Source organism: Seriola dumerili, unplaced genomic scaffold (genome assembly GCF_002260705.1).
Source record: "Seriola dumerili isolate Sdu_G_001 unplaced genomic scaffold, Sdu_1.0 BDQW01012242.1, whole genome shotgun sequence".
NCBI lineage: Eukaryota > Metazoa > Chordata > Actinopteri > Carangiformes > Carangidae > Seriola > Seriola dumerili.
Genome location: NW_019186497.1, coordinates 254429 through 267217, shown reverse-complemented (window position 1 = coordinate 267217; position 12789 = coordinate 254429). Strand labels below are relative to the sequence as shown.

At 38.9% G+C, this 12789-nt stretch overlaps 1 protein-coding gene across 2 annotated transcripts; it reads right to left on the bottom strand.

The window, feature by feature from the left end:
* Positions 1–3571: 3571 nt before the first annotated feature.
* On the bottom strand, positions 3572–12789 carry g3bp2 (G3BP stress granule assembly factor 2). Of its 2 annotated transcripts, none has more exons than XM_022770077.1 (13): positions 12647–12789; positions 10658–10776; positions 10492–10573; positions 9668–9841; positions 9222–9312; positions 8982–9087; positions 8667–8847; positions 8090–8191; positions 7059–7161; positions 6891–6950; positions 6560–6691; positions 6308–6426; positions 3572–5128 (listed from the first exon to the last, which is right to left on the bottom strand). In XM_022770077.1, exons 2-13 carry the CDS (start codon positions 10750–10752, stop codon positions 4847–4849), a joined length of 1527 nt encoding a protein of 508 aa, XP_022625798.1. In that variant the 5' UTR covers positions 10753–10776; positions 12647–12789; the 3' UTR covers positions 3572–4846. The 2 variants fall into 2 exon arrangements, with proteins under 2 accessions (XP_022625798.1, XP_022625799.1); XM_022770078.1 differs by lacking the exon at positions 12647–12789 and adding an exon at positions 11343–11386.

Genomic DNA, 12789 nt, shown 5'->3' with positions numbered 1-12789 from the left:
CATAGAACACTTTTCAAAAAGTTTGAGTGTAATCACAACACCAGGGATGAACTTGACACTGCGCATACCTGGGGACGAATAGTAGGTTTCTAAGCAAAATATATTGAAGCTGCCATGTGTATTCTCTGTGAGCAATGCACAAGATGAACACGTGAAGGTTGCTGAGTAACTAAGTGCGCATAAAGTGGAAGGAACAGTGAATCAGTGAAGGCCCCCTGGTGGGTCATTCCAGCCATGCTGTTTGACAGTTTAACCTGTAACATTGTATGGTAAAAAGTATATTTCCCTCTGAAACACTCAAATTAAGAACAAGAATGCTAAAATTAAGTACAGTACTTGACTAAATGTAATTATTTCCTACCTATGTAATACGATACAAACAGACTTACAGACAGTGTAATTTTATATATTATTTTGACTGTTCAATTGCAATTGCACACTATCTGCAAGTTTTATTCAAATTGTCTGAGCAATTCTTTCAAGGAAATTACTCTGGTGATCAACACCTGTTTAAAAACACAAGACAACTAACTAAGCTTTACAATAACTGTTTCACACCTGTGTCTCTACTAAAATGAAGTATCACCTTTTTATTTGCAAACACGAAGGTCTAAATGCTGCTTCAAACACTGCAAGAGATAAAAAAAAAAACCCTGTGAAAATAGTGTATTTAAAGTTTAAACCCCTCATCTTCCACACTTACCTTTTGCAGCAGCTGGTTTTCTCCAAGCTCCTAAATGATTCTTGGATCTATTTCATCAAAGTTTCATCAAAGCAGCATCAGTGCAACAGGAAATCAAAGACACCCCCTCTTGGCTCAAAGGCCTGATGTTACATCAAGAGAAACATCATCTGAAGAGGACAGTGACAGAGACTGAAGAGATGCCGGAGGTGCCATTGAACAGGAGTGATTCACTCCTTTAAACATCCACTGGTGCATATTGTAAACATGTACTTGTCTATTAAACATTCATACTAATGCTACAGAGTTCTGCAGTGTTCAAAACTTCTTAAGACTTTTTAGTGCCGCAGAAAAGGCAATTCAATACTTATTTCAGTCATAGCAGTTAAAGGATGACAGACAACCAGTGGGAACATAAAGGCCTACAGTTATTTATCAAGTATGTGACTTTTACATCACATTTTGTCAACACATCCCTGATCATTTTAATATGACCTGGACATAGACAAAATTATGAAGCATCAGAAACTAATTGATAGATTAACCAATTAAAAATATTTACTTGACGTTTTTGAGTATTTCCAAAAATTGATACTTGTCCATTATGAGTCTGAGTTTCAGTCAGCAGTTTAAAGATGTGTAACGTCTCCTGACAACCCACAACCACATATAAAAAATATGCAAACATAGCTCATGTCTACAAGACAGGAAAAAATATTCCAAGACTTTTGTAAATGAAGTTCAAGACTTATACTTTCTACGGTCTTTTTTGAGGCACCTGAATTAAATGCGTTGGAAGACATGGAAGACTTCTCAAGATGCACAGAGACCCTAATTTTCAGCTTAAGGGTGTTTTTAAAACTTTTGTTATGCAAACAAAAGGTGTAAACTCCTACAAAATAAAATTCAGGCTAAAACCAAAACCTCTCATGTGCATAATATTTGGGACAAAAACAAATACATTTTCTCAGCCTGCATCAACAGCTTTAGTGGCCAAATCTTCAGTCTTTTGCAGTGAGACAGACACCACAGTCGAGAGGATCTCCTTTATGCCACAAGCCTGGGGCAAAGCTAATGTTCTACTAGTGTTTTGGAAAGCTTGAACATGCAACAAGATTTCTTATGGAGTAACCTGTAAACAGGACAAACATATTAGTGGTGCTGATATCAGTAGTTTATTGTATGTTAAGTCCAACACATTCAAAATGGAAAGGAAAAAAAAAACAAAACAAAAAAAACAAAACAAAACAAAAAAACAAACTAAAAACAAAACAAAAAAACAAAAAAAAAAAACAAACAAAAAGAGACTCTCCACCTGCAACAGTTTTGAACTAGCAACAAGTAAAGGGTAAACACAGTAAAATTAAGATGGCAGCCAACTGTTTACCACACCTGCTAAAGCCAAGAAGGTACTTCTATTTCCATTCAAAAAAAGGACTGGAATGATTCACAATGAGGATCCACTCTACTGCATTTTCAACCACAGGAAAATAAATTTACAGCTTTTTTTCCTCCTCTTGCTTCTGCTTTTGAGGATCCTTTTAAGTTTGGAAAAGGGTGGGTTTCAGTGAAAAAGAAGAACTATCCAACCGTAAATTTAATATGCTCAAACATTTTTACCACCACTATGATGTAAAAGCACAAGATTGGTCTGAAAGCATGATGGCTCTTCTTCACCACTTTCTTCATTGACCATTGCTGCAGAAAGTATGATTGCAGCTAAGTGCACATTAAGCAGTTATCTTGTAAATAAACATTTGGGGTGGATGCACCCATGAGAACTGTTTAAAAACACTCGAAGGGCTAGAATTTTTCTCTAATATTGTGTCAAAGGCTGATGATAACAAATCAAGAGTCTTTCTATTGAAAACTATTCTCACATCTGAAAATATTCAATCCCAAACTACAAAGGAGAGCAGCCAAAAACTACATTAAATATGCCGGGTCTGTACATCAAATCTTGTTTTTTTTTTTTTTTGTTGTTTTTTTTTTTAATGTTGGTTCTTTTCTCGTTTCCAGGTGAGGAATTTGGAGAGAGGTTGTGTTCAGATTGTCCCAGAAACGTTGGAAATAGTGCAATACCACCAGACAAGGAAGACCTCATTAGTATGTTTGTCGAGAAAATGCTACATCAAATTTCACTTCCCATTTCAGTGCAAGATAATAACAAAAACAAAAGATAACATCTCACGTGTCATGTTTTCCTTTCCAGCTGAAACCAAAGGTCTTCCCTCCCTACCGAGTGGTAAAAACAAAATATGCTAGTGGACAAGAAGAAGCCGACTAGTAAGGCATCAGATTAGACTTGCCTTGAATGGAAAAATAAATGAATAAAAATAAGCACAATGAATAATCAGCATATGAAAATACAAATGCATAAATGGCTAGAAAAGTGAGCATAATTATTTGCTTGTGTGTAGGCTGGAGCTGCGGCCAGCCCACCTACACAGATCATTACAAAATTGTTGCTGAGAAAAGAACAGTCTGACAACTTGTGAGTCCAGGAATTAACCCAAGTGCTGCCATGAGTTGCAAAAACTATGGTCAGACTGAAAGTAAGGATCAGCATTGTCTGAATCACATTTACTCTTTCCAAAATGCCAAGGTCAGTTCACTGAAATCGTGGTTGTGTTGAGCTATGACTCGTTAAACCAAGGACCAAGCATTTCACTGTCACCAACTTTTTAATGTACCTTTTTGGGGAGTAGTTCTTCAGATGCACCTCTAACCATTTAACATCGAACAGAACTCGAGGCACCTATTGTCTCTACAAAACCCAGAACAGACACAATACAAAACAAATGTACAAAACTCACAGCAGATCATCTTAGGTAGTAAAACAGTATGGAAAAATGAAATATGCACCTGAAAAAACTTAAATCTTGTGAATACTGCAAGTTTTTTTTTAATCTGCTCCCAGTAGACAATAGTTCAAAATGAGCAGCTCCGTATATATTAGGAGGCGGCAAGCCCCGAACCGCTTTACGCTTTAGTAAGACTGGAAAAGGTGAAATAGAAGGCACCATCATGCTTTTATCAAGTCGAAAGAGAAATGAAAAAATATACACAAAACAAAACATACAGTAAACTATGATCTTTGCTGTACATTTATTCTGTTACTCCGTACTTAAGACAGGAAGGGAGGGAAGTGGGAGGGAGGTGTCGTCCATCCCAGTTTCACGGTCTAGCTGGCAGGGAAAAACATGAAGAAAAACAAACTTGGAATCCAAAGAAAAACAGAGCGAGCCGCCATCATTACCACCACTCTTCTATTGTTCAACTTTGTTTCTTGTTTATCCTCTGTCCCCACTCATTTGGTGAAAGTCCAGGATTTGAGCTGTTTTTTTTTTTTTTATTTGACTTATAAACGAGGAAAAATATAATGCAGATTTGCTTGTCATCTTGTCCATCCAGCAGTAATTGAAGCGTAGTTTTGGGTCAAAAGTGTGAAAAGTTCATTGGTCACAGCAGACGTGCTGTGAGCGAGGCCTGCCCCGGTAAGTCGTATCGCTTTGAGACAAAAGAGGTCTCTCCAGCTGCGTTCCGAGCATGGATGTCAATGTAACACGACAAAAGTACCCATTAGTGCATATTGATGAGTGCATTATGCAATTTTGAAGCAGTGGTCTCTCAAAAGGAAAAAAGTAAAAGGCAAGCTTTTCCCCTGGAACTGCACAAATTTTGCATCTCACTCTTTTCCAACAGTAACGGGCAGAAAACTACCATATAAAATGTGCAATAGAGGGATTTCGTGAAGCAGCGCCCCAGTTAAGTCAAGGCATATAATCTCTTTTCCAAATGATGGGCTGTATTATCGTAGTTAAAAGTCTCATCAGTCCCTCCTAATGTGGCAGATTACTCCTGGTTGGTTTGCCTTTTTTCACGAATTTACAAATTAAAGTTTGTGAATTCTTGAGATACCCGAAAAGGATGCTCAGCTCACAACTAATAAGCGAAATTTTTTGTTTGCGCATTTTGTTTTGTCTATTTCACAAACAAATGGTTGACAGGCTGTGTCACATTCCAAAGCAAAGAGGGAACAAAAATAAAAAAATAAACAAAAAACAAATATATACGTTTATACATGAAGATTTCTTTTCGTTAACGAGAACGGTTGAAGATGAAGAACACGGTACTACTTCCACACTGCAGGTGGTGCCCTCCTCAGCGGCGCTGGGTTGTGAAGCGACCCTCTCCTTGCCCACCAGAGCCTCTTCCAGAGCCCATGCCAGGTTTGGGGGCCATGCCACCTCGAGGTGGGGGTCCTCTCCCGTCACGCTCACGCATCATTCCACTTCCCACAATGCCTCGTGAACCTCCAGGGCCCCGGTCGTTGCGCCTCATGTCCCGACGTTCGTCTCCTCCACCACGGGTCTCTCGTTCACGCACCGCCCTCGTCTTCTTCTCCTCCACATTCAGACGCACCTCGCCTCGAAACATGATGGGCTGCAAGAAGAAAAGCAACGTCACTACAGGAGAAACAAGATCTGAATATTTCCCTGCCAATTTCACAACCCATATCATTCACTGGTTTGCACACACAGGTTTGTTCAACTGTACTGGAACCTTCATAAGTGCTGCTCTGTGTCCCACTGGTCTGACCTGACCAGTTCTGTGTCCCTGCCAGTGAAACAATTTAATCTCCAAGACTGCATTCAGACCGACAGTAGCCCCGTGTGAAAACACAACCTCTTTCATTATAATGAAGTGAGTCTGGTGTTGACAGCTCCGTCAAAAAAAGATTAAACTTTTGCCGAAACATCATACAGGAAGGCCGTGTTCAGACGGACTACAAACGGCGTGAACAAACACAGCTGCCTCATTAATTTGAATGGTACCCCCAATGAGCCAACAGCTTCCTCACGGTTGTTGTGACAAAAGACAAAATTGCCACGGTGGCAATTTTACAAAGTTGTAAAATCTGAGAATTATTCACTACTGTGCAGTTTTATGCCTCATGAATCTTCAAATTCACACATCTATTACTCAAACTGGTCTTCCCAGCTTGTATTTCATGTCTCATTGACAAAGAAACATGCCCCCACCAATGCAGCTCTTGCATTGTTTTAACACAGCTCTGTTTTCAGTCTGAACCCCTGCTTATGTTCAGTCATTCACATATCAAACATCAGGTTTTTATGGGGCATTTACTTACTGGATATTGATAGATAGGATTTCTATAGACCTCTATAGTGTCATGAGATTAATGCAGCCTTGTTCCCACCACGGATGATTTATGAAGAAGAAAAAAAAAAAAAAAAATCAGGGTTGTTCAATTACAGTTGATCCAAGTGTGACTATGATGGGCGATCAATTAAGTACAAGGCAATGTTCCAGGTAGATCATTATTGTTGGTCTGAATACAGCCTTGGGTACTCTGTTTACATGCTTTACTTTCTGTTTACATGCTTTATTTGCTATTGACATGACAACAGTAAACATTCTATATTATAAAAAGACAATGTCTTTAGGCATTTCACATCTAGTAGGGGCTAATTCAAACTGAGCAGGGGAGTGAAATCAAATCAACTCAAACTGTCAAATTAACTGTAGAAATGTGTGTCACCAAACCACCACCAAATGAATGAAAGTGGGTAATGAAATGTTAATACATGCCCCTTCTACCTTGGCACCCAAGATTCTTTGCACCGGATCAGAGTCATCGAAGACCACAAAGCCAAAGTTGGGCAGTTTCCCACCAACGCCCTTGGTGTTGATCCGCAGCTCCACCACATTTCCATATGCTGTGACAAGAAAAGAAGATATTGTGTAACTAAACTTTCATTCAACATCAAAACACAGCTTTGGGTGTTTTTTGTTCTTTTTACACAAAATGGAAAATATATCCACAAAGTGTTGCTTTTGGGGGAAACGTACTCATGAAGAACTCTTTGAGCTCGCTCTCGTCAATGTCATGTGGGAGGTTGCCAACAAAAAGCTGGTGGCTGTCTGGGTACCGGACAATCCGCCTGCTGTCCATGTCACCAGATTCGGCATCTCCCCTGCCACCTGCAACAGGCAGAAAAACACATCAGCTCTGCTGACATGAGTCGTCTGCATCAACATCCAAGTAAATTTTCATAAGTAAGTAAAATTCTTGGCATTTGCCACTTACAAGAAGACAATGTGTGAATATTATGCAATAACTCATTAAAGTTATTATGACACCAGACTATAAAGTGATTCAGATTTAAACAGTTATAATTACCTTTGTTAACAAAACTCAAGTGAGGTTTCCCCGTTTGTGACTCAGAAGATGCAACACCATCTAATAGTGACAGAGACATGCAGACAGTAAGAATGAACCAAAGTAAAAGCTCCAAAGAAACATACCAACTGATAAATCCTATATTGGTGGAAACAGTGTTGGCATTACCAGGTCTGGGACCCCGCGGAGCGAAGGCCGGTCTGTCACGCGTGCGCTGGTCTCTGGGCCGAAGAGGTGCTGTCTGTGTCTCCGGCTTGGCTTCAACTCTGGGCTGTGTGGGGGACGGGTGTCAAAAAATAAATCAATAAAACATGAAATGAACAACACATCCCTTTCATTATCACAGATCATGGTACTCCAGAGGATCAGATAAAGGTAGCCCATCTGAGTCAATTATCTGTGCTCGTGTCCAACACTTTGTACACTGCTCATTTCTTAGGGCAGTTAAAACAGATAACTTCTTTTTCCCCTTTGATTTACTTTGGTCTTTTTGGAAGCAATTTTATTTTTATTATCAAATCATAAAACTTCAGCTCTTTCCAAAAGTTTCAAAAAGTGAACATCATTACATGTAAAAAGGGAACTCCAAAACATTATATTTTCCTCTAAATATGGACCAATATACCACACTTATAGGATGGGGCCTGCTCATGCCCTGCTTCACCATTCTTAGGCTTCAGCCATCAATTTGAGCTAATTTTTGCTCGAGTCTCTCTCTTTTTTTACTAAAATTTGAGGCCGTCTGTATGTTCTACAATAGTGAAGCATGCCTATATTGCCAGTCAGTCTCAACTGCTGTACAGTCAATCTGCTCGTGAGATACACTTGATGAAAGGAAACATATGTACTTGTAGAGACATTGGCTTTTTGGCACCACAACATGTTTCCAGAAAAGCCAACTCTATCTGTTACATGTGGAGACTGTATTTCCCCTATTTAAAGGCTGTTGGGCTGTCAGAAAAGAGCAAATGCCCCAAACACTGCACAGAGGTGCTCATCACTCACTTTTCACAATCTACTCCTGATGTTAACCACCATCTCATTTAAAATGCAATGCATGTTTGAGAGAAACAGTTGAAAACATTGTGCTAGACTCTGGCATAGTGACCCATTTGTAATGGTTAGGGTTAGTGACAGATTTTTGTTCATTTTATAATTAAATTTAAACACAAATTTCATGTGCAGCGGTAGGTGTTTACCTGTGAGCTTGGCGCTTTTACAACATGGGGGGAGATTCCAGAGGAGGTGACTGTGCCGCTAGGAGGCAGGTTTTTACTGGTCACCAAGGCCCAGGAGAAAGTCTGTGAGGGATGCAGTAATGCATCGTTAGGATTGCAACAGTATCCAATTTACCACTATTCTACATTATCAGTGGGTGTATCATTGAGCAGAGCTATTAGGTCTGTGCATCACAAAATGATGACAATCTAAAAAACTCAAGACTGAAATGCATTAATTATTATTTTCTACAAAATCTTAAATAATATGGAATAAAATTAAGTGTTCATGTGTGGGAATAAACCTTGATCACGATGCTCAAAGTCCATGCCAGGCACAGCTTCTAATTTTTACATAAACCTTTGAATTTACTTGTGTTGATTTTATTCAAGACTGTACAATTAAAAACCTTTTAACATAATACATACATTTAAGGAGAGTCATACATGTAGTTCAGTTTATAGGTGCAAAGAGTCAGTGAACTCAGATTAGAATCACCACTGGTAATCTTACTTAGGTAAAAGAAAAGTAAGCCACATAAAAACACATTTGTCTTACCTTGGGAGGCTCCTGGGTGTTTGGTGGGGACTCCACAGGAACCGGTGAAGGTGCTTTCTCCTCCATCTCTTCCAGAACCTTCTCATCTACTTCAGGCTTGATCTCTTCTACTTTGGGGTCTGGTTCGGGCTCCGGCTCTGGTTCTGGAGCTGGCTCCTCCATGGGCTCCTCTACTCCATTACTGCAGAGCACAAATAAGCATATTGTCACTTCCACAGATAAAGTTTCAAGGGCAAAATCTGTCATACTAGATTTACAAAGTAAAAAGGGGAACACATTTCAATACATCAAGGTTATGACTATGTTTTGACATACGTGACAGGGTGAGGCTCGTAATAGGTGGTGCTGTTGGGGCTTTCCTGAAGTGGCTCAGGGGAGGGCTGCCTCTCCTCTGGCTCCTCTTCAACCTCTTCCTCTGATTCTAAGTGAGAGAAAACAAATCAACAAATTGAGAAATTACATGCATAAACACTCCCACTTAAAACCATGAACATATGAACTGAAAACCCCCAAGTAAAAACCATGGTTTCCATCTGGTATTTGTCAACATCATACCCTCATCAAGCTCAGCTTCAGAGTCTCCAAAAACCTCGTCCTCGTAACGGAAGATGTCATTGTGGACATAGAACTTGTTTGCCACTGAACCCTAAGGAAAACAAATGTGTCATGCGAAAAGAAAAAAAAAAAAAAAAATTTAGTTTTCAAGGATTCCCAAAAAAATAAAAAAAAAAAAAAAAAAAAAAAAAAAACACAAAGCCATCAACATATTAAATTTGGACAATTTTGAAATGTATTTTTTGGCACAGTGGAACAAATACATATTGTCCTCTTTTTTCCGGAGTAATTTCATTAAAGCAACAACAGCTCCCATTATCTGCTCTAAATAAAAATGTTCAAATTTCTTACCCTCAGTTTATAGTTTAGCAATCATTCTCAGGTAATTATGAGTACTGTTGTCATAACTCCACCTGTTTATGGCACAGAAAGGGAGAAGTACTCACCTCCGGAGCAAGCACAAAGGTTTGCATGAACTTCCTCATGGGCTGACCATTGTTTGACAGTTCTCCAAGGACTTGCACCACCACCCCATCGCTCAGTGTGGCGTGGGCATCAACATGCCTGATCTTTGTGTGGCATTCACTAAACTGCAGGGACATGACCTTCTTGTGGATTTCCTGAGAGAGCAGATACAAGTGGATAGCCAAATGAATTTTATATAAACACATATGTGTATGTAAAAATATGAATAGGACAAATTTGTCAATACCCACAAACATCATCTTAAAAAAGGTTTTTCCTGTTTGGAGCCAAGTCTGTTTTTCTCAGAATTTGCAATTAATGAATTATGACAACTATGGTTCAGGTCTCTGTTGACTGGATCGTTTGATTCCAAACCAAAAACAGCTTGGACCTATGTTTTTAAAAGGACACTTGTACTTTTGTTGCCATGTTACAATCAATATTATAAATTCTCTTATAACTAATATAAAATCTCTTTGTCTTAGCATAAATCTGATCCCAATTTTCTTCAAGGTTTATAAACAACATTGAATCATCATTTTGGTCAAAGACAATCGACACAAATAATATGGTATCAACAGAAGTAATATGGAAATAAGACTGCTAGAAAAACAGTAGGAAGATTTATATGTTGTAACTATTGTTTCCTCAAACTTTGAGTCCTTCCTAAAATGCTGCCAATTATTTTTTTATGCTATGATGTATTCAGTTATGTAAATGTATTATTTATATGTCTGACCTGGTACCAGAAATTGTTATAATGCGTTTTTAAAGTGAATCTTCATTATTGGCCCATAGCACATACCGCTTGCCCGTACACTGCTTCTGCCAGCTTCCCACTTGGGTCAAGTCCTCCATGAACATAGGAAGAGTTCCTCCCATAAAACCTAAAGGCACAAAAATATGACAGTTATAGAGCATTAGCAACACTTACAGATTTATTGTCTACAACATCAGGAATCAGAAATTACCTGTGCAAGAAATCTGGTGCCTTGTTTAAGAGTGTGTAATACTGCCTCACAAACTCCCGCCCTACAAGCAGGGGACTTGGCTTCTCCATCACCATTTCTTTGGTAAACAATATTAAGTGCTGAAACACAAGACAAACCATGATTTAGCTGTAAAGATGTCTAGAAAATACAAGTTAACACATGTATGAACACACAATCAACTGGCAGTTTATTTGGTACATTTGAGTAAAATAATTCAATAAATCCTGCCATCAACAAGGTTTTATGTTTAATTTGTTAAAAATGTTTTAGGAGAAATGTTGATTAAACTTTATGCACATCAGTTTGTGGTGCTGGTGAATTACGTGAAAGGCATGTGTAATATTTCAATATGACTACATCACCACAAACTACCTGGAGTATCAAAAATTAAAATACCGGTTAAGCGACACCTGTTTAAAGCAGTCATTTGAACAATTTGACTTTCACAATGCTTTGGTCTGTTGAAAGGCTGTTATATTCAACTGCATTAGTTTTCACTTGAAGTAGCTAATAAAGTGGCATCTGAGAAAATGAAACAATGACTTTGAAAATTAAGCTTATATTCAGTTACACCAGTACAGAATTGATTAGAATTGATTGATTGAAGGAAAGCCCTATTGGTACTCGTTTATTGTGCCTCATGTAAATAATATAGATGTGCCACCAAGTATAAATGGTGAATTGAGGAGTTTCCTTGTGACAGAACGTTTCACTTTCTTTGTCTCATTGGGCCCATGGTTCATCTGACCCACATCAGTCCCACATCAGTCCTATGGCAGAGGCAAGACAGCTGACTGTTTAGCTCGCTGGCTAACACACTAGCTCACATCCAACTGCGCCATCACGTCCATCCAATGAGACAAAGAGGGAACCCGGTTGTAGAAAAAAGAAAAAAAAGAAAAAGGGAAGCGACTGATGCAGCGGTTCAAACGAGGCATCGTGGAAAACGAACTTTACTACAATTAAAACCCTACTTGTAAAACTATACATAACATAGATCTGATACACACATATGAGCATGGCTTTGTAGATAAGTGGCCTACTTTATGAGGCCTTTCATGTCGATGCTAACAACAATTTGCCACTTCTCACATTTTTCGCATGTTCATTAGCGAAATGAGATGACAGATTCATAATTTGCATCATAATAACCTGTTATACAGATTTCAGGAGCACTGTGTACCTATACTGTCAGTCAGGTCAACGTTATCCAGACTGTAAAAACAACTGGGGGGATATTAATGCTAATCTACCGGCCTCTTCGCACATTGCTAGTTAGCTCGCTAACATTAGCTGTAGCTAACTTGTGGCGTCGTCGTTTTTCCTTCAGCCGGCAGTCAGTTTTACACCAAGCGGGAGCGGTACATTTCATGCAAACGTGTTTGGCGTTGTCGGTAAACGCAGATAAAAGGATAGCTGACATGATGTTAGAATTCTTTCAGACAAACAACTCGCACGCTTGTTGCAAGCAAGGAAAACCATCAAGCCGACCTGACGATAAGGCATTTGATAGCCATTGTAGTGCATCAATAAAGTTATGTCCATAAAATGTTAGAGAGCCTTCACATTTGACAACATCAACTCCTTATTTGTAATGGGTTGTATCTTTACTGTTAAAAAAACGTAAGCAATATTTAGCACAGTTAAACTTTAAAATAAAATCACCCACAACTTACACTGACTGTCGACCCATTATCAATGAAACAAGTTCAATGCTATGCTAGCTAAAAGAAAACAAAAGAAGGAAGATCTGACACATTTGATTGATTCTCACACATTTTAACTACATATCTAATGTGTACTATTTGCACAGTAGCGACACACCTAGCTGGCAACTTTGACAGGTCACTGGCTGTCTATCGAGCAGTCGTGGTTTTGAGTAGACAATGCAGCTAACATTAGCTGGTACGGTTAGCTTAGTTGTCAGCCGTCTCATAGCTGACTTTGCTTGGAGGATGGCTAACTTACCTTATGAAAGACCTATCTATGTAGACAGAATTATTTGTAATAAATAACCGGCTGTAAACTGCTCTGAAATACAGAGTATCCCAGGTGAAATGTTGTAATATTTCCCCCGTTCCACTCCCTGACAGTTAATGATCTCTGCTGTA